We start from the raw sequence: 22,287 nt of genomic DNA, 5'->3' as shown, positions 1-22,287 counted from the left end.
TTACTTTGTCTTTGGAAAAATAAAAATATATGTGTCATGTTGAATACCGAAAATGAAAAATTTAAAGGAATACCTTGCGTAAAACGAAATTATAATTGCATCCAAAGCTATATTTGTACGAATTCGAACAAAAAGTCGTCTACTTGAAAGTGGAGCATATTTTTGCGTAATTCAAAGCCTCAACGAAGCCTAGATCTTAATCTAAATTCTACCAATCCAATTCGACATTTAAGTGAAAAATTTCCAGTTTCCACACAGCAATTAAAATGTACTTAAAACTGCACTAAATCTAAGAACTATCTAATACAATTATATCCTAGAAAAATAGGTATTGTGTGTATGAAAATGTGTAGATATAAAATCATGTTTATCATTATAGATCATTCAATAAAATGAGGTGCACAAAAGATAAAAGAAAACTAATTCCGTAAAACTACGTTTCAATCAAAATAATACCATAGACTTGATCATTTTTTTTAAATTTTCGTTCGAATTTGGTCGAAAAAGGCCTCGCAAATCTAGTATAGTAGTCTAATACCTGACTTCTAATCTCAAACAAATTAAGATCCATATTTAAGAATAATTTATTCGAATTATTCACAGATTATGTCATTATCTCGCAGAAATTCATATTAATAAGCAATTACTACACATCGTTAAAATACCAAATCATTGCGAAGTTTTTTAAACTTACCATAAATGTACATATTAATAACGGTCGCATTCATTAGCTTAATAACGCATGAATGAAATGATAGTATTGAGATTGGCCATATTTAGAATTCTAGTTTATATCTAAGTGCAAAGGATATCATATACAATACCAAATTAATAAACAAAATTATTCTCTTATCATAAAATAAACAAAACGAAATGACTTTTATTATTTTAATTACGTACGTAATTTCTCTTTGGTAGAGGAAATGCTCGTGTTAAAGGTACAAAAACCAAATGTTTTGAATTAGTTTTAATTTTCTTTTTATTACTTTTTTATTAAGTCGGGAAAATTTGTCAGAAAAATATGTCGGAAAATATGGGGAGGGGACAATGAGTCATGCTTTTTCGTGCGCGGAGCAGGCTTTTATCGTCAAAATAGCTGTCTGGAAAAGATCCATTAATAACATACAGTTTAATAAAAACTAAAACGCCATAATGTCTAGCGAAATCGTTAAGAAAAAACATAAAATACCAACTTAACCGCTAATAGCAAATAATCTATGGAATTTTGCAATAAAATTATAGTTTGACATAGAATTTTATTGCGTATGTAATACGAAAATTATCCAACAAAAAAATACGCAATTCACCATCGTATTTTACGTATTAATTTGTAGGTGTTATAATTATAAAATTGTCATGTTTTTATAATTTGCAATTAAAATTATTCACATTGTTTAGTGTGTTATGAAGTTTACCGTTAATAGAATTATTGCGCCGTAAATCCAATTTAGTTCAAAGTTAGGCAATGTCTGCGCAAATTTGGTCCCGGGAGTCTCTCCAGGATGTTTTCGAGCTATTTGTGGAGTCTCTGAGTAGAAGAGAAGTCGATGATATATACACAACATACCATCGCAGGTTTAATGGATTAAATACGGAAATATTATTTCCTGTTGGCATTGAAAAAACGATAATAAATCGGATGCGTGTCCATATAATCCGGTAGTAATTTCTCTACTTAAGTATGTATATAGATAAATACAAAAATCTGTAAGCTTTGTATACTGATTTTCTTAGCCCTAAGATTGCTTGAAAATTCACAATCATCTTAATATGCAAATAACATTAATAGCGATAATTTAATTAAAATAACAGCGTGCTGTTCCCGAGAGAATGTAAGTGGGTACTCCTATTCCATTCCTCCTGTTGATAGAGGTTTATTTTTTTTATTTACTTTTTTATTTTTAACTATAAATTACTTAAGAAGTCATGTGGCACATAGTGTTATGATTGCAGCTCCTTACAAGCATTGTGTAAAACAAAAACTCAGCTAAAAAAAGAGTTGCCGATAGTTGAAAATCAAAAATAAAAATTTGATAACTGGCAGTCAATGTAAAATTAGAAGAATATGTTTTTTTGACGTTCATAAGTGTACATTGTGTTACCTATATTTAGGATTTTGTAACCATAAGTAGCAATTACGCCTCGTAATATCGTTTCTGATCAATACGGAAACTAAGCAAAATATGTCTTAGATAGAAATGACGACATGAGTCATGCGCCTAAATTTAGAAGATTATTTTTTTAAAGACACACTTAAACGTCATTATTTCTGGGCCACACTAAGTCAGCATCATAGGGCTACATCTCGACAGTAAATCATCATAAATACTCATACAGGTCCTAATCGGTCAACTAGTATGTACGTGCCGTGTATACAGATGAAAATACTAGCTAAAACATTTCGAAATCTAGAAACAGCTTGTCTGACTTACATGAAAGTATTGCTCAAGGATCAAAACTATTTCACTGTATACGTTATGTATAATATACGTTTATAACATGTTGTTCTAACAGTTTTGACATACATAACATGTATCCATGGTAACATTTAATTCACGACTATAATATACGGAGCCACATACTTTTCTTGGCGAGTAAAAGCGGCCATTATAAAGTGAATAATTTGAAGTCATTTTTTTGTAGAACAGGGCAAACGGGCAGAAGGCTCTTCTTCTTCTTCAAGTGCCTCTCCATTACTGGAGGTTGGCCGTCAGTTTCTTGAAACGCGTCTCCGCCGCCCATTGACACTCTCAATGCCAGAGGGCTCGCGAGTGCGTTGCCTACCGTTTAAGAATTGGTACGCTCTATTCATGCAGGCCATCTTAATAATTTATTGAAATGTCTTAATAAAACCATGTATACTTTTTCAATTTAATATATACTATGAAGAGAGTTCTGAAGAAATGTTCTCTTTTTATCAATGTTCGAGCCGTATTAACTTCAGATTTCATCCGCATCACCTCAATGGCGGGGAGTTTTCCATGGTCCGTTGTACATGGCATTTATATTGCGAACTAGCGAACTGTGAAATCAACTCCCGGTGGAGAACATACGACTCTCAATTGTTTTTGTTAAAAGAATCTCTTTGTTAATAAGGACCTTTAAAGCTCAGCTCGGGCTGAATGGGCGTTCTTGTCGCGACCAGCGAAGGGCATCTCCTGTGAGTCTCGAACCTCGGCTTGGGCCGTCGCGGGGTGGTCAATCGCCTGAAGGGCAGGACGGAAGCTTACTGGAATGAGCGAAGAAGCAGTGAAGGTCCTCACCTTCCCCGGTGAAGGCGGTTTTTTAATCTAATCTGTTTTCGGCTGTTATAATATGGCCCCGCCGGTGCCCATGGGCTGTGTTGGCTGACTTTTATGGTCCGTAGACTGGTTTGCCCCCTATCCTATAAAGAAAATAAACTTACTAAATACACAATTATGAAATTCTAGTAAAATCGTAGCTTTAATGATACTTTCAATCGTCTTTAAAACAAATAAATGACCATCATAAGTATTGTATAATGTAGTCAAACAGAACCTGTGATTTAACAGGATAGCTACAAATAGAATCCCGTTACTATCTAACACGTAACGGTCGTGTGAACAGGATACCTGAGAAGTATAGATACGAATTAGATAAACTCTATTCTTGAATGTAAGTAAGCATCGTAATTCAAAAGGGCTTTAGGATTCCGTCTGATACCTTAGGTCTCTTGGTCCTGACATTAAGTCCTTTTTTATATTACAACAAAATTAAACAATTTGTATGACACATTGATTATTATTATATACTATATTCATTATTTGACGATTAAAAAAAGTGGCGAAGGGGAGTCCACTGGCAAGATTGCCAGTTCTTCTTGCTTGCTTCTTGATTTACGAACTGGTAGTAAATGTAAATTTGGAATCAATTTAACATTTTATCTGTTGATGTTCATAGACGTACTAGGTTACCTATATAAAATTATTTTGAGTTTGAATTTAATACATATATAGTACTTCTCACATTTATTACATATTAAAATAATCCTTTTAATAATCCAAAACGTCTTTACGTAATCATACGTAAGGATAAGTAATCCTTTACTCAAAAGCACTCATGTACGCTTTTCTACTAAACAGAAGCACTCTCGGCTCTCAATAAAATGTCAATGGAAAGGTGCAACCAAAAAATCAAGAAATTGCATAAAAGCTCCTCATTTTATTTTAATTTAAAAGCTAAAATATTAATTAATAATTTTATCACAATCTGTCTTGGTTTCAATATATTTTTCCTATAATTATTTCATCATAAATTCACACGAGCAATCACAAAAAAGCTTAGCTATTCGCAATCAAAATAAATAAAACATTTCCTCCAGTCTGGTAGTAAACACGGCGGCAATTTTCATTCATAACATTACATAAGTTCTTGCAAAATGAGCTTGATATTTATGGATTATGAAAACCATTTGAAGCTTTTCGATTTAAACGTAACTACAACTGACTCTGTTAGTGAATTATTAGTTAATTAGTTCCTATTCAAAAATACATAATTATAAAATACTTTTTTTCTATAGAACAGGGGGCAAACGGGCAGGAGGCTCACGTGATGTTAAGTGATACCGCCGCCCATGGACACTCTCAATGTCAGAGGGCTCGCGAGTGCGTTGCCGGCATTTTAAGATTGGTACGCTCTTTTCTTGAAGGACCCTAAGTCGAATTGATATAAAGAGATGAGACTCTGTTTTAGATTGATATACGCCATAAAAACATTTAACAATTATTAACGAATTGCTTATAGTTATCAAATGTTGGCCTAGTGGCAAATGTTGGCTTCAGTAGTAACTTGCGACAAATGTTTTAATTATAAAAGAAATAACTAAGTCAGGTAAGGAAACATTACGTAAAAAGTACCATGGTTTTTTGCCAATTCCCTCCACTTGTAATTGATTAATTTCGCAACTTTAGATACGAGTCTCATCGACTGGTCTTCTTTTAAATAGTCTAGTTTGAGCATATCAAGGGAAGACTTAAAGCTTTGGTATGTTTTTCCAATTAGTTTCATTTTGGTTTTAACTAGCATAAGTCATCAAATTCTAATCTAAAAGTTTAAGCTACAGATAAAATCTGTAATACGACATCCAAGGGACTCATATTTGGCCGCAAAAAAATATTCAGCCGGGAGTTTTGATTTTATTCATTATAACCGGTATGTTGTTCTAAATGATGTCAGTTTTGACTGTTATATTATTTGCAAACTACACTATACTACGGGTATATTAGATTTGCTTCGTGATTATAGTGCTAAATGATTTGATATGTTAAAAAGTTTCGCTGACGTAATATTATTAGTGAAATTGTGCTTGAAAGCTCACAAAATAAGCTGCATTTATTAGCGCTTCAACCAGATGGACCGATCAAGTGAAAGACTCATCGTCTTCAAAGCTATACAGTGTCATAAGAGAAGCGCTGGACAGAAACCGGTGGAAGCAGATAGTCCGCTAGATGCTTCGTTGCTGACCACGACGCTCAGACATGAACTGCCGACTAAAGAGAGAGAGATTAGCGTTTTAAATAAGAAATAAATAAATCCACAACTGTTAGTAATACTTTTACAAAATTTCTACTACTTCAAATTGTAAGTAATGTACGAGGATAAATTTTGTTTTTAAATAGAGGTCATGGCTCTATACTAAATAGGAATATAGTATGGTGAACAACTTTCCTGGAAAGGCTGTTATTAGATTACAAATACCTGTCTTATATACATTACCATTAATATTATCAATAATAATCTCATTGTCAGAACTAAGTTTACAGCAGTATTATTTTAGTGGTACTTTATTCATGGGTGTGCAGCACTGGCCTAGTGATTAAAGCCTGCGTCCATCGACCTATAAATCCTGCGTTCGAATCACGACTACTCCATATTTTTTGCTCTTACGGTGAAGCCGTTTCGTAACGGTCAATTTTAGATCATGACACATATATTACCACTGTATTATAACTATTTCAAAGTAATGTTGGCCTAGTGGCTTCAGCGTGCGACTCTCATACTTGAGGTCGTAGGTTCGATCCCCGTCTGTGCACTAATAGACTTTCTTTCTATGTGCGCATTTAACATTTGCGTACGGTGAAGGAAAACATTGTGTGGAAACCGACATGTCTTAGACCCAAAAAGTCGACGATATGTGTCAGGCACTGGAGGCTGATCACCTTGCCTATTAGATTTAAAAATGATAATGAAACAGATTCAAAAATCTGAGGCCAAGACCTAAAGAGGTTGTGGCGTATTACAACTATTAATAATGACAGATGATTTTAATTAGCTCAACCTTTTCACAAAGCTATTCAGAATTCTGCAGAATCTTTATTCAAAAATTTCTAATGAAAAATTTCTATCAATTATTAACTAGGCCAGCACGTGCATATATCCTTAATTTTACCACATAAATACATAATAAAATATTGATACATTTAAATAACTGTTGCTCATATATGGAGTGACCAACGCCCTTGCGGACATAGCTCATATGCGCTTTATCTAATACCTACATACGAAATAGTTAAACGTATAAAAGGTGCGTTGGGCCAATATTGAGCATACAGCATTCTTACGCCGATTCAACCATGCGTGCCTTCGTAAGTAATTTTTATATATAAATCATAGCTTACGAGTTTTATATGTGATAGATAGATAGAAATTGATTTGATAAGTCTTCATATCATGGGTCGTTTGAACTTCGGCAATAACATTTCCTGTCTTAGACCGAAAAGAGATGGCTAAGGCATAGAAGGCTGATCGACTTCTATGTATCTTCTATGCCTAACGACCGGGATAAGAAGTGTGACCGCCGTCCATGGAAAAGTACAATGTCTGGAGGGTATCGCATCTGTTGCCGGCCTTTAAAAGAATGAAGTATTAAAAGAGACAAACAGAAAAGGGAATATAATGACGTGGCAATAGGGGCAGATTGCTGATATGACATTGTTCGGTTTCCCTAGACAAGATCCTTTGGAGTCACCCAACCAAAATCCATATTCCATTGGAAACCAAAATTTCTAATGAAGAGCATTGAAATAAGCTTAATCATCTATTTTAAACCTTTTTTTAACACTTGTACCGTCAAAAATAGTTTTATTTAGGATTATTTTGCGCATAAAATAAATAGGTGTTAAGAATCTTCATATCCAATATAAAAAAAATTTTAATGATTCAGAAGATTAACAGCATATACTTACTTATATATAATATTGTGAGACAATTAAATAGAGGAATTTTCACATATAGTTTTTCTTAAATATGAAGGAAATTGTGCCAAATATTTTGGCTGTAGGTACAACAAAAAAGAAAAAACTTATTGAATATAAAGATTCTTAATACCTATTTATTTTATGTGCAAAATTATCTCTATTATATCTACAGTTTCTTAGAGTAGTAAATATCTATTTTCGTTAAATGTATGTCACTAAGATGTGGATGAATAAAGGCTTATTGTTACAATATACACATGTTGAGGTTGTTATAATATATATTTTAGAATGCTTAATAATTATATAATGCAGGGTTCATGACTCAAAAGTCAATACGATTTTGACATTGACGTTTTGACGTTAAAATAATCACGACTATGTATATTTATTTATCGTAAGACGGTTTGTCTTGTCCCGTCGTTTTATTTATATATATATTTTTTTTTTGTAGATTTTCTTTGCCCTCGTCGCGGTGGCTGCCGCTAAACCAACTCCAGCTTTCATCTCAGGATATGGAGGATATGAAGGATTGGGCGGATATGGCGGATATGGAGGTGTAAGTATATTGAAAAATATTATGTATATATAATGACCGAGACGGGTTGATAAAATCCGACGGATATAATCTCCAAAATTTCTATTTAACACTTCGTACATCTGAACGCGTCCGTTAAACACCAAAATTTTAAAAAATTATGTTTTAAAATAGTGTAAAAAGTTCTTTATAAAGACACAGGTATAAACATTTTAATAAACTTTTTGTTTATTAAAACCTTGTAATAATTAAAGGTTTTCTCTTATTTCAATATATCAGTTCTGTATTATAAAATTCACAGCTGAGCCTCGGTCACGAGTCAGCCCTGACAATTGCCCAACCAGCAATCTCTGTTGCACATGCGCCTGTCATCCAGGCCGCACCAGTCGTCCACGCTCCCGTTGCTGTTGCCCATGCACCAGCCACTAGCTACTCCTCCTTCCAAAGGGTAAGTCTAACAGCCAGTTTAAACCTTACATAAATAACACTACTGTTTAATGAGAAACAATTGGTGAAGAAAGAAAACTCACTTCAGTTTTTCTTTCTTCACTAAAAGCACGAGGACCTCAATGTTATCCTCAATCTAAAGCTGTATATGGATCTACTCTTTCGGCACCCAATATACACAATTCATTTTACTAAGCCGGTTTAAAATCTTCATTATTCGGATACTAAGGCACACAATGGGTATTAAATACCCATTCATTTTAATCCTTTTTTTTTTACTTTTACATGTCAACGTGTAATGTTTGGGTATGTTCAAGCATACCTAGTTACATAGTTCTGATCGCAATTAGGTGTTAAATGATTCGCATTTTCTGCGCTTTGGAGGGTACTTGAAGAACCAAATACCCTCAGTAAAATTTATTGCTTTAGAAGATCCTATGATAATCATACACTCTGGAATAAATGATCTCTTAATGATGTTCTACTGATTTTGATACTTTTCCTTCAGGTGATCCACCCATCAACTCACGCCGTGGTCCAGGCTGCTCCCGTAGTTCACGCTGCGCCAGTCGCTATCGCCCAGCCTGTGATCCATGCTGCCCCAGCTTTGGCCCCAGCGGTCATTTCCCATGCCCCATTGGCCACCTACGCGTCGTCCTACGGCCATGGTTGGGGTCATGGTTGGTGAAGGGTTAGAAGTAATTTTAAATAATTATAAATGCGTTGAGATCATGCCCGTTTGGCGGGTGAATAAATATTTATATTCAATTATTTTTGTCTTTCATTTGTTTTTATAATAATAATAACTGCCATGAGTGCCTTTATCTTGAGGATTTACAGGCGAGGAACTCATTACACATCTCATTGTCGTTGAGGTTTTAATCAACCATTTTATTGTTATAATAACAGCCACACTGCTAAAACTTAAAAAATCTGAAACTAAAGCACTCTTTCGTCTTCGTACTGTATCTTTTCCTTCTGCATTGTAAGATATGTCATTCTAAATTATCCTTTTGGGCTACTGTCAAAGAACAACGTATTTGCAAGACTCAACGCACCGATAGCCTATGAAGAAAAAGAATATTTTAACTTTTAAATTTGATGCGGGTGTGGACGTCGGTCTGTGGGGTGCAATGGATCCCCACCAACTAAAACCCAAAAGCCCCATCAACTCGCTATGGACTTAACCTAACTTAACCTTACAAAAAAAAATGCACAACGAAAAAATTTATATTTATTAAATTTTTAAACTATATATTTAAGTCTATGAACTAAAAAACAATTGTCTTAATAAACTTTATCATAAGACGGTTATTAAAATACCTAGTATAATAAAGAACAATCAAATAATTAATTATTTCAGAACTTTACAAACTATTTCGTTGATAAAAAAGGTTTTTCAACAAAAAAGATGCATGTTAGAATGAACATAGCTGACTAAAATTGTTACGGCTAATGGCGACGTGTATCTCGCTCGTATATAATATATACATATTAATATTAAGTTTCTAATGTAAATAAAATATTTCTGTTTTGTAATGAGAAATAAAGTTTTTTAAACATTAAAATTTTAAGAGAACATAAAAAATACTTAAAGCCGTGTAATTCGGTATAATAACAGCACAGCCCAACCCTAACAAATCATCGAAAATGTCACCTTATGCATGAATGAATATATTATTTGACATTTCCTATTGTTAGATCGATATCACAGCACATCACTACTCATTGCGTGTTCTACTAAACCCTACTGTCCTTTGACCTGGGTCTATAATGACACCATGGTTTTATATTAATTCGGATTTCCTACAAGTTAATGTAAAATTAGAAGCATTTCATGTATATTTCTTTTTTTCTTGTTCATAAGTTTACATTAAGTTGAAGTAAATGCATTTAATCATTTACTTCAACTAAAAAATATTAAAATAGTTAATAGTAATTCCCTTTACCTTTAAGGTTCTCCAATTTTTGATGAATCTATTTTTGAATATATTAATAATTCTATTAATAAATTTAAAAATTCTGCCGATCGTCTCCTTGAAATTAGTCCGCATTATGCACTTTGCATCTTAAAAAACTGTCTTTTTGTCCCAAAATTTACGTATGTGCTCCGTTGCTGCTCCTTTTGGAATCACCCAGATCTTTTGACACAAGTAGACGACGTAATCAAAATTAGCTTAGAATCGCTTCTTAATATACAGCTGAACGAGCAATCGTGGACCCAAGCATCATTACCAATCCGTTATGGTGGTTTGGGGATTCGCAAAATTTCCAGTGTTGCTTTACCAGCCTTCCTATCTTCTGTCCATAGTTCAGCAAATCTCATAAGTCAAATTTTAAGGGCATCCCCTTCAAACTTTGAGATTGCTGGCTTGGAAGAAGCTAGAAACGCTTTCTTAATTGCATGCCCAGGTCAAAATTTTCCATTTTCTCTAAATTCACAGAGGAGCTGGGACGACATAGACAGTAAAATGACTTATGACAATCTTTTGAGCCGTAGTACAGGTTCAGCACGTGCTAGGCTTTTGGCCGTGGGTACGCATGAGGCCGGCTATTGGCTTCACGCTTACCCTTCGTCAAATACAGGAACATTTCTTGAACCTGACACGCTCCGAATCGCAACCTGTCTGCGGCTTGGGGTACCGGTCTGCGCTCCTCATACTTGTCCCTGTGGCAGTGATGTCGACAAACTAGGACATCACGGACTATCATGTCAAAAAAGTGCTGGCCGCTTCTCGAGACATGCCGCACACAACGATATCATACATCGGTCCCTTGCCACCGTCAACGTGCCTAATCTACTTGAGCCGACTGGAATTGCTAGAGACGATGGCAAGAGACCGGACGGTATGAGTTTGATTCCATGGAAGATGGGTCGGGTTTTGGTATGGGATGCCACCTGTTCAGACACACTGGCCCCTTCCAATCTTCATGGAACTAACAAGAGAGCTGGTACGGCTTGTGATGCGGCTGAAAAAGCTAAAGTCTGCAAATACAGGCTCTGAATATGATTTTGTCCCATTCGGTGTCGAGACCCTTGGTCCGTGGGGTCCTAGCGCATTAAAGCTTTTTAGGGAATTATCAAAAAGGTTAGTCGACATCACAGGAGAACGAAGAGCTGGCAGCTACCTCGCACAAAGAATTAGTCTAGCTATTCAAAGGGGGAACGCTGCTAGTATCTTCGGAACCTTGCCTAAAGGGACTCCTTTTAATAATATTTTTTAATAATTAAATTTTAAGGTTAGTTATTAGATATATTTTTAGTTTCTAATTGTATATTAATATAATTAAAATTAAACTAAGTTTGAATTATAAAGAAAATTATCATTTAGGTAACTTAATGTAATGTGACTTCAAAAAATTAAAACTTACACAGATAATTTTACTGTTGTTTACGATACAAAAGAACAGTAGTAAGCGTTTATTATTATTTTGTTCTAAAATACAACAATCAAATTTTATATTCCATGGTTCGAAGACGATTTTGAATTTAAAACTAAACTAACTAACTAACAAAACTAAAACTTTTAATGGATTATATAAAGGAAGACGCAATACTTATTATTATAGATTAAAACTTATTTACATTACAAGTAAAAACCTACACAAGGTTACAAAAATTAATAGGGTTGCAACGGTTGGTTTTATCGCCAAGACCGCTTGTCTCTCCCAGGCAACAGAAAAAAAAGAAAAACTAAAAAAATATAATTACCCTAAAAACCTAAATTGTCCAACAAAATACAATATAATGTTTAAAGAACTTTATTTCTCATTACAAAACAGAAATATTTTATTTACATGAGAAACTTAATATTAATATGTATATATTATATACGAGCGAGATACACGTCGCCATTAGCCGTAACAATTTTAGTCAGCTATGTTGCAATATCATGGTCACATTACTAATCGCGAATGAAAATACCGTAACCACAACAAGCTTTCAGTTACAAAAATACCTTCAAACTGAAACCACTTCAGTAGTAAATATTAATCCGACGAAAAAATCACAAAGTACCTACACATTCTTGAATTCATACTTCTGTCAGTTATGAGTGGTAAAATGAATGCCTGGCAACAGGAAGGTGATGCAATGGGGCCATCAGTTACACGTAAGTTAACGAACACTGCAAATAAGGCATTCAACCAAAATTCAATATAACAATAAAACTGCTAAACAAACGCGTAATCATCTAAAAGGCTTAAGAATACAGCCTTTTTTAATATATTTGTGTATTTATTTTATTTTTATTTATTTATTTATTAAGTCTACAACATCAAACATGTAACGAAATGTACTAATAATTTTATAAAATCTTATATCTAATATGTACGACAATATATAAACATAAGTTATGCTAAAAATAGGAATTAAAAAAAATACAATACATCTATTATAAATAAACGAAAAGGATGATTAAAATTACTTTGGGTCGCTGTGACAGCGGATTAAGTAAAATTCAGTACAGCAATCGTTACTTCTAGACGGATTACTACTGCTTTTAAATATTTGTGCGCCATCCTTAATTAATTAAATTGTGTCATGTGCAGGCACAGGTAGCGCCGTAATATCCACCCCAACCTTGAAAAATGGGAGTGACCTACGGGAATCTGGGTACTTGATAGCTGTCGGCTCCAGGACTGCCAGGTGAAAGTTGCATCAAAATAGGTGTAGTCGTTTTGAGTACTTCCTGTACGTTTTTCCATTTCAATTAAGAGGTATTTAATTAAATAACATAAAAAACAATTGAATTAACTATCTATCTATTTTCATACGCGTACTCACAGATTAAAAGAAAGAGACAAATAATTAAGTTCAAATAAAATATATACGTATATATTATGTTTTTCAAAATGTATTCCATTACAGATTCAGAAGAAAACACAAAAATAAATTGAAGGTGGCTTTTCTATTTATTTGTCTATTAATTCTACTGTGCCTTTTTATAACAATGACTGTTTTATGTAAGTATTAAATGATCAAACTTTTCTATCTATGATTAATTAGCGTCATAAACATAATTTAAAAAAAAGGAAAATATTGTAAAGGTTATATTTCTGAAATATCTTAGATCAGAAATAACCAAGAGAATTGTCACTATATAATAACTAAAATAAACTCTATTTATAAAAACACTCTTGCCCTAATTCCTGATTTAACAAAAAGTGAATAAAATTTACAGACGAAACAAAAAAAAACAATCATTTGAAATTAGTAAAGAAAAACAAAAATACAAGGATTTACTGACTATAGGCACTATCAAATTAAAAAACTTTTGCCAGTTCATTCAACGGACAATGAAATAGGTCCGTTAACCTATGCATTTCGTTAACTATATTAATACATCGAATCATATGTCAGAAGGTTAGTCCTAACTGTGGGCTCATACTCTAGCGGCGGAGGATGTGGCTTTCTGACGTACCCTTCAGGTACATTGAAGCTATTTGCTAATAGGCAAGTAGGTGATCATACGAATGTTTGCCGTGATTTGAACCCACGACTTTGAAGTCACACGTTCAAGAGAATTCGTTAAACTTTTAAGTTGGTTTGTACCTGTCTCTGAAGTTATCTTTTCTGACAGATGTTAAGCAAAAGCGCCACAGACCGGCAATAGTTTGCGAAAGTAAAGAATGTCTACGTTCAGCTGCTAATTTAGCCTTGTCGATGGATAGAAATGCCGATCCATGCTATGATTTTTATCAGGTACCATTGATTATTTGATTTAATTAAAGAGGAGCCTCAACTATTAAAAATACAGTGATGAAAAATTAATAAGGGCCTTATATAACCAGAAATTTATGTACACACACACAAGTAAAAAAGATTTAGATTATTGGGCATATTTAACACCACGAACATCAATTAATTAATTAGAAACTATCGTAAAATACGTGTTAAGGCCTGAATAATGGCGCTTTGACATTTTCATTCCTCACAAGTAAAAGTTTCTTTTCTCCATCCACTGAACAAACCCGATCAGGCTAGTTAGTTGAAATTCTATGCCTACCCCTTAATGCAAAAGCCTTTGACCCCAATCGACATTTTTGACCTTTAAAATCAATATTTCTCTGTAACCCGTAAAAAGCCTTTAATTCACCCTTAAAATTTTGTGTAAGATCAAAAACCTTCAAAGGTGTGTCAACTGTGCAGTATATAGTAGATTACACTATTTATTAAAGTTATACTTCTTTTGGCGCGTTAGTGAAGAGTCACATCGTCACAAACAACCGACACCCTGAAGTTAGCTGTAGTCGATGTAGTATTTTCTATTGTTAGTATCGCTTTTTCTATAAACGCAGAATAACGCGAAAGATAAATTTTTGAATAGATCTTGTTACACCAAAGAAGTATAACTTCTGACGGGTGTAATAACTACACACACGTTTTTGTATTTCATGCAAGCAAACGAATATATAATATATTTTACACTGGCCTCCTTTTTAGTACGTGTGTGGAAACTGGGCTGAAGAGCACCCTCGACCCGATGCATATCACTCCTACGACTGGTTCCGAGACAAGCAAACCAAAGTGTACACAGTAGTGCGAGACTTCCTGACTAGAAATACCAGCCTTCAGCCAAAACCAGTGCAACAAGCGAAGGATCTTTATACATCTTGTATGGACACAGGTAGTTATGTATATAACCCTAAATATATAAAGATTATTTAATGAACCGAATCCGAAATTGCGTTAACGACTCGACTCTAAAACTCTTTATTTTTTTCTTCTTTCCTGCACTCCCGCGGCACAACTGCCTTATGAAAGGTTGTGTGGGACTACTGTGCACCCACTAAAACCCCACGGCATCGCCAGCAATCGCCCGAAGCAGGACAAGCGATCAGGCGTTTTAACGGCAGCCGAAATAGTTTAAGCCAATAAAAGCTATAACTATTTTCTTATTCGGAAACATATTTCTTTATATCTCCTTTATTTATATGTTTAAGAAAAATTTCATTTAAAACACGAGCAAAAGAAAACTTCGGCATTGTTCTTGAAATAATTAATTTAACTATTTTTTCAATCGCAAAGAATGTTAAATAGATTTTTCTTAAATATCATTTATTTTACTGTAATAAATAATTTGTATTCCTACGTAATCAAAGTACTATAATATTAAAGAGTAAACGTCTGATATCTAAAACAAGTCTCAAGAGATTATTAATATAAATTGATTATTTTTTTACAGAAACCTTAGATAAACGGGGTCTCAAACCAATTATAAAAATATTGGATCAATTAGGTCTACCCTCAATTCCGACCTTTCTGAATGTAACGGAGGTCGATTACACTAATTACACATTTGACTGGATCGAAAGCGTGATACAAATAAAGACACAACTCAGTATGGATGTTCTCATAGGATTCGATATCGTAACAGACCCAAAGAATTCATCAGTTTACAGACTTATAATGGGGTCTCCCGAAACCACGAATCCATTTCCAAGGTATGTTATTCAAATTCAAAATCATTTTGTTAACACAATGTATACTTATAAACGTCAATAAGGAATAACATATTGAATGTTTCTAATTTAAGACTGATTTACTGCTAGTACTCAAATCAAGGGCGTAGAACGGATAAGAAGAACTGCCAATGAATTCACGCCACTCTTTTTAAAGACCACCTTTGTGTTTTAAAAAATGTTTGTAAGGAGCTGAAACCATAAGACCACATCTACCATGACATCTTTAAGTAATAAACTAGAATAAAAATACAAATATATATAAACGAAAAAAAGTTTGTTCTCTATCAGCTGTAGGCATGGTGAAATAGAAGCACACACTAACATTCTTGTGAGAACAACACGCTAATAGTCGAAATAAGATCACCGCATACACGAATTCAAGTCCAACCAGTCACTACAAGTAGTTGAATTAAACTGTTTATTAAAATCAATAATAAAGCCCGTTTATTTCCAATCTTTACAAATATGATACAGTTTAGTTTTTATTGATCCCTATATCCTTACTACAAAGGTATATAAGAGGTTTGTTTTTTAATAGAAACTCGTTTGGTTTCGAAATTATAACACCTAATAAAACAACAGCCTTGGAAACCTATTGGTTAGGTATAAATTTTGTTTTGTTTCTTCAAGCCTTTGGATATCATGTGTACTGAAGGTGTAATACTTTGAATAGACCGTGTCGCGTGTAAGTAGTAAGATAATATTCAAATTAACTGGGCCTTTTGCCAGCGAGCTAAGCAGGGCCGATTTATGGAGGCCTATGACCTCGGCTTTTGCTACTGATACTAGCATGTAAGAAATAATATTTACAAATTTAAGGAACATCAGGCACATATCACTGTTCTCTACACTATAATAAAATTATATTCAATGTCTACAAGTAGCCCGTATAAACGGTTCAACAAAGACTCCATTATGCCAGATACGATTTCCGATCAACGCGAATACTAAAAGCGGAAACAGAAAATTGATTGTTTAACTGACTATCATTTCGTAGGGTTTCAGTTTTATTCAAATTTGGATAAAAGATGGTGTAAATATTGGTGAGCGAGGATCTGCGTAATGAGTTATTTTTGCCCTGGACTCAGCTGGTAAAGTGCAGAGCCAGAAAGATCTAATTTCCCACTTCTTGTAGCTTAATACTTTTGTTAACTCTTCACAGGACAGCGACCTATTGTAAAGCGTATAGAGTAGTATTTTGTGATCTAAAACCGTGCTTAAACTAATTCTAGTTATATATATATTATCTCTCCTAAAACTTCTTAAAAAATTGGCATCAATTTGCTGTAATAGAACAATTTTTTACATTTCAGCATGTTAAATGAAAACAAACGTAAACACAGGTTTAAGAGAGAAAATATTCAACAAAGTAAATTAATAAACGTGAGGCACGCACACAAAATCGATGAAGACCAAGAGGCAGAAGTATATAAAATGTTTTACGCACATCTTATAAAATTGTTTCTTCTTGAAGATGATGTAAAATCAAATTCTACTGAAGGGGAACTGGATCAACTTATTGTTCAGACCGCTGATGCATTTTATACCATGAGTCTCGATATGTATGAGGTAAGTATATTACTAGAATTCAATATTGGGTTCTTCAACACATAACAACAAAACAATCTATAACCAGATATTTATATATAAAAAATCGGAATGAAGCGAGCGATTAACGATATAAATTTTTTCACTTCAGTTTAACCTTTAAATTGTCCCTGGAATTATAACTTACTACTAATAAGTAATATCCACGACTCCACTGTTTTATTTCATTCGTTGTTATTGATAATTCAATATTTTTTAGCTTGAATCGGATAACAGTACAAATGTAGATGAATTATATCTAAATATTCCTGACTATACCGTTGACGAAGTTCAAAAATATACGGACTCTATAGTCGAAATGAATAACGGAACCTCTTTACCCATTTGGAGGAGGTATCTCGAAGGATTATTCGGAATAAGTGATGTTAGACTAGATTATGGGAACGACAAAATATTAATATCAGAACCGGATTTAAAATATATGTCACTTATGGCTGCATATATTTCAAAAATGCCTCCCGTTATGATTGAACTCTTCGTTTGGATGAAGGTAATTCCAATGAATGGATTTCCGATAGTCATATAAAATGATCTTTCCAATGCATCTGATAAGGTACTATTCAGAGTACGGTAGACGACTTTTGCTTCAGTGTGTTTTGAGAATTTAAAATTGAAAATACATTCGAAGAACTTTTCCAGAAGCACCCAACAACTATGTTAATATTGCCAGAAAAGTATAAAACAATCTCCTTGGTCAAAAGAGAAATTATTGTTTATTTATTTTACACGAATGAAATAAAAAACATACCAATTTTAGTTACAACGCTTAGATACGGGAAATTAAAAATATTTACAGGTTGTAGAAGTAATGGCAGTACACACTAGCTCAGAGCTTCGAGCTTTATACGAACGAGCTTCCGAAGAGCTTCAGTCTGGACACATGACATTGTCACGCAGCCTCCACTGCGCAAACGCTGTTAATGATTTGCTTGGGATGGCAGTTTCTTATGCGATTGTTGATCAGAACTTTTTTAATAATACTAAACCAAAGGTAACTTGAAATATATTATGTTCAATATTTACAAATTTTACAAATAGTGGTAATGCAAATGCAACACGATATGATGACGTTTCGTTGGATAGTGATTTTTCAGTGCAGTTTATTTAAACATAATTAATTAACGTTAATATGAAACATTAATATATAGTAGAAACTATGATCTGCTAAAAAACATTTAGAAACGCTTTAAAAAACTTGGCGTAAATTCCGTTAAAAAGTTTATTTTTAGAAAACAATAACTTATATAATTTAATCAAACAGAAATTACAAGACTTATTGTCTCATATGTATTTCCAGATTGAAACAATGTTAAACGAGTTAAAAAATGCCCTAGCTCATTTAGTTGGAGTTGCCAAATGGATGGACGATGATACTAAACTGGCAACATACAAAAATATAGTCGAAATGAAAACCCTTGTAGGTTTCCCGGATTGGTTACTTGAAGATGGACGTCTAGAAGAATATTACAAAGGGATTGAAGTGGACACGAAATATTACTTAGAAAATCTAATAAATATTGTTCAATCTAAACTGAAGAATGCTTTAAATAAATTTCGTATCGGAAATAATTACACGTGGGCAACGGATCCAACAGAAGTGAACGCGTATCATACCTATCAAGAAAATACTATAAGTAAGTTTATATAAGTACAGAATATTTAATTGTTTTTTCAAATAATGATTTACTTAAGTAAAATAAAAATGTTGCATCAAATTAGTTTCGCTCTTAATAGGCAGCGTAATCGGGAACCCTCTACACTGACGTTTTTCGCGGCAATCCTGAGGTCTTCTTTAGACCCAAGAATCGACAGGGTGGGGCACAGAAGGCCATACATTAAAAAAATATGATAACAAAACAGATACATATAGGTGACGCAACATATATTCTAAAATTTAATGATGAAATATATATATCGTCGTCACAAATAAAACGTAATTAGTCACATCCTGATGACAATAATATATAATACAATACATTAAAATAAAAAAGAATAAAAATATATGTTTATTATGGACCTTAAAATATAGGTATCACTTATTCCACGTCAATAAATTTGAATCGGTAGACATCCCGAAGACAGAGGGTGTAGGCCCAGAGAAAAAGCCAGAGAAAATTTTAAAAAAGCAAATCATCAAACAGCACTTATTTTAAAACAAATATTGCAAATTAATTTGAAGTAGCCTGTCTAGCACTGGTCCCAGGGCCGTTTATCAATTAAACAGCTTTTCTTTAATACATTTCTTACATTTATTAAAAAGGCAGCGATACAAAGCCTCGGGGAGTTTAAATATAATATATTAAAGAACATTAATGATATACTGGAGTCATAGTTTGCGCTGTCTCGTGTCTGAATATTACCTTTAATTTCATTGTCACAAGCAATAAAGGCGATCAAAAAAGTGTCTCTAAATATAGTCTTGACAAAAATATGACACTTCAAGTTTTGGCCTTAATAAAGATTTTCTTAATCCGGACGCAGCCGTGCCTTTGGTGATGTTGCAATATCCTTTCTTCGATTTAGGAGTTGAGTATGTATATACATATTTTTTAGACATATAGCCATTTAATATGTATGACACATAACCTTAAAACAAGTAATTCCTTTACACACACTTTGGTAAATTATTGAATGATTTTATTAAAATTCAAATGTAAATATTTATTTAGTATGTTCTTCTATCTTGCTAAACTTTGTTGACGTTAAAAAAATCCCTAGAATCGTAAATCAGAGATCAGATTAATTCTTGTAATCAATCTTCCAAAACTTAATTCATTTTAAGCAATTATTTGTTGTTCTGATTGACGTATTTTATTTGCAGCTCATTAAACTATGGCTCCTTAGGAGCTGTTCTAGGACACGAAATAACTCATGGATTTGACAACTTTGGTAAGAAATCCTTAAAGAAAAGTGTGTACCAATTCTAGAAAAACCGGTAACGCAATTGCGAGCCCTCTAGCGTGTCCATGGGCCCATTTCCCCCTGTTTTGTAAAAGAAGTAACATTGTTATTTATTATTTTAAAATACTTAGATGTATGTCTAAAGTTATATTTTTATCTGTCATAATTAAAATGCCAAAGATTAAATCGCTCGCCAATAGTTATATTCTTACAACGCTAAATTCGAATCAACCAAAATCTAGGACTCGTATCGAATCGTATCATATTCCGAAATGCACCAAGTCAAACTACCGCTTAATTTACATAAACCAATCGAAATAGGCGACTTGAGCGAGCTGATACAGTAAAGCTTTACCAGAAAAATACAGTTTTTAAAGATTGATGTATTGTTTAACACAACACACAAATATAACTTACAATGTATTACAACGCTAAACAAATTAGTTTATATTTTTATAATTACAATTTCGCCCATGGACGCTCACAATGCCAATGGGCTCGCGAGTGCGTTGCCGGCCTTTTATGAATTGGTACGCTATTTTCTTGAAGTTTAAGTCGAATTGGATGATTACTTAAAACTTAATACGCATTTAGGTCGCCAATTTGATAAAAACGGTAACCTAATACCATGGTGGTCGAATGACACAATCAAATCATTCATCAACATGACACAATGCTTCGTGGATCAGTATTCTTCATTCTACATTCCCCAAATTGGGAAACATGTAAGTTTAAAAAGTTTAACATAGGTATTATAGATCTTATGTTGACTTGCACTTGGTTTTGACGTGACAACGTCTTATAATTCGTTGGAGCCGGCTGCACGCACGAAAATGACGCATGCGGTGTTACCTCTGTTCAATTTAAGGCATGAAGTGCAAGCGAGAGCGCGGAACGAGCGACAAAGAGGCACAATAGGCTGCGTTCGGCAGCGTTCGTTAGAATATTGACATAATTGTATTTATGAGTACAAATGAATGTAACTTGATCGATTCAATTTATTCCATCTCTATATATATAGACAAAATATATATCAAACAAATAAAATTAAAATTTTCTTTTGAAAAATGCAACCATTCCATCAGTATTTTCTCATGACGTTGTCACGTTCAATTATCGTCAGTAAACCGACTTTACAGACAATCGCTTTTTTTCATATTATATTTTCTCATATTAAGGTGCTTAAAACGTGATAGCTAAATATTGCTTTTTGTTTTATTACACATTGTACTTGCTGAGTTTCTTGCCCGTTCTTCTCAGAACAAGGCCTCCTGGTAGTTTTTCGAACGAATGGCGTAGTTTTGCTCTTTCCCGAATTTTGTAAACGTTTTTGAATAATTATTCCCTAAGACGCATCCAAACTAAATAAACGAATTTTGATTTGATTTACTCTCTTCGTGATTAAACTTTATATACCTTTTGTATGCAAACAATATTATACCCGTAATATCGTATCGTATCTAAGTTTGTTCAAAATATTTCAGGTTGATGGTAAAAAGACACTGGGCGAGAATATAGCAGATAACGGTGGTGTGAAAGAGGCGTTTGCGGCTTTGAAAGCGCATTTAAGAAAAGCTAGCCCCGAATTAAAATTACCTGGATTTGAACATTTTACGTCAGAGCAACTCTTCTTCTTGTCCTATGGTAATGTAAGTAAAACTTAACTAAGTGATACTCGCCTATTGAAACGTCTACTTTTATGTCTTTTATCATTTATAGTCAATAACTTTTAAATGTGTAAACAACTTTTATTGCCTTCCATAGTTCATTCTTTTTCCAGAAAAGTATTTAGTATTTACTGTTTATATTTTTGACAGCTCTGGTGCGGAGTAACAACGATAGAAGCTTTAAAAGCAGACATGGAAGATGAACATGCGCCGCAACATTTACGCGCCCGAGGTGCTTTACAGAATAATCCTGACTTCGCTAAGACATGGCATTGTCCCCCTGGATCACCGATGAATCCTAACAAACGATGTATCATCTTTTAGCCGTAATATCCAATACAAAGTACAAGATCGACAATAATGACAATAAAAATGCTTACTGTTTTCTATGCCGTGTGTTTTATAAAATAATACAATTATAAGCATTAAAATTTATTTATTTACG

The 22,287-nt window shown here is 33.6% G+C and overlaps 2 protein-coding genes across 2 annotated transcripts; both read left to right on the top strand.

Moving 5' to 3' along the window:
- Window positions 1-6,584: 6,584 nt before the first annotated feature.
- LOC110991723 (cuticle protein 63-like) lies at window positions 6,585-8,935 on the top strand. Its single transcript, XM_022257192.1, has 4 exons — window positions 6,585-6,605; window positions 7,669-7,773; window positions 8,054-8,200; window positions 8,708-8,935. The coding sequence occupies exons 1-4, from the start codon at window positions 6,594-6,596 to the stop codon at window positions 8,885-8,887; spliced, it is 444 nt and encodes a 147-aa protein (XP_022112884.1). The 5' UTR covers window positions 6,585-6,593; the 3' UTR covers window positions 8,888-8,935.
- A 3,238-nt stretch (window positions 8,936-12,173) lies between these two features.
- LOC110991707 (neprilysin-3-like) lies at window positions 12,174-22,166 on the top strand. Its single transcript, XM_045628592.1, has 14 exons — window positions 12,174-12,311; window positions 12,751-12,847; window positions 13,070-13,164; window positions 13,782-13,903; window positions 14,645-14,828; window positions 15,387-15,645; window positions 16,980-17,235; window positions 17,474-17,764; window positions 18,071-18,265; window positions 18,572-18,708; window positions 20,096-20,163; window positions 20,770-20,900; window positions 21,660-21,824; window positions 21,993-22,166. Exons 1-14 carry the CDS (start codon window positions 12,251-12,253, stop codon window positions 22,164-22,166), a joined length of 2,235 nt encoding a protein of 744 aa, XP_045484548.1. The 5' UTR covers window positions 12,174-12,250.
- Window positions 22,167-22,287: the final 121 nt, after the last annotated feature.

Source organism: Pieris rapae, chromosome 6, assembly GCF_905147795.1.
Source record: "Pieris rapae chromosome 6, ilPieRapa1.1, whole genome shotgun sequence".
In the NCBI taxonomy this organism is placed as follows: Eukaryota; Metazoa; Arthropoda; class Insecta; order Lepidoptera; family Pieridae; genus Pieris; species Pieris rapae.
The sequence above is the reverse complement of the archived record's forward strand: the minus strand, read 5'-3'. Positions and strand labels throughout refer to the sequence as shown.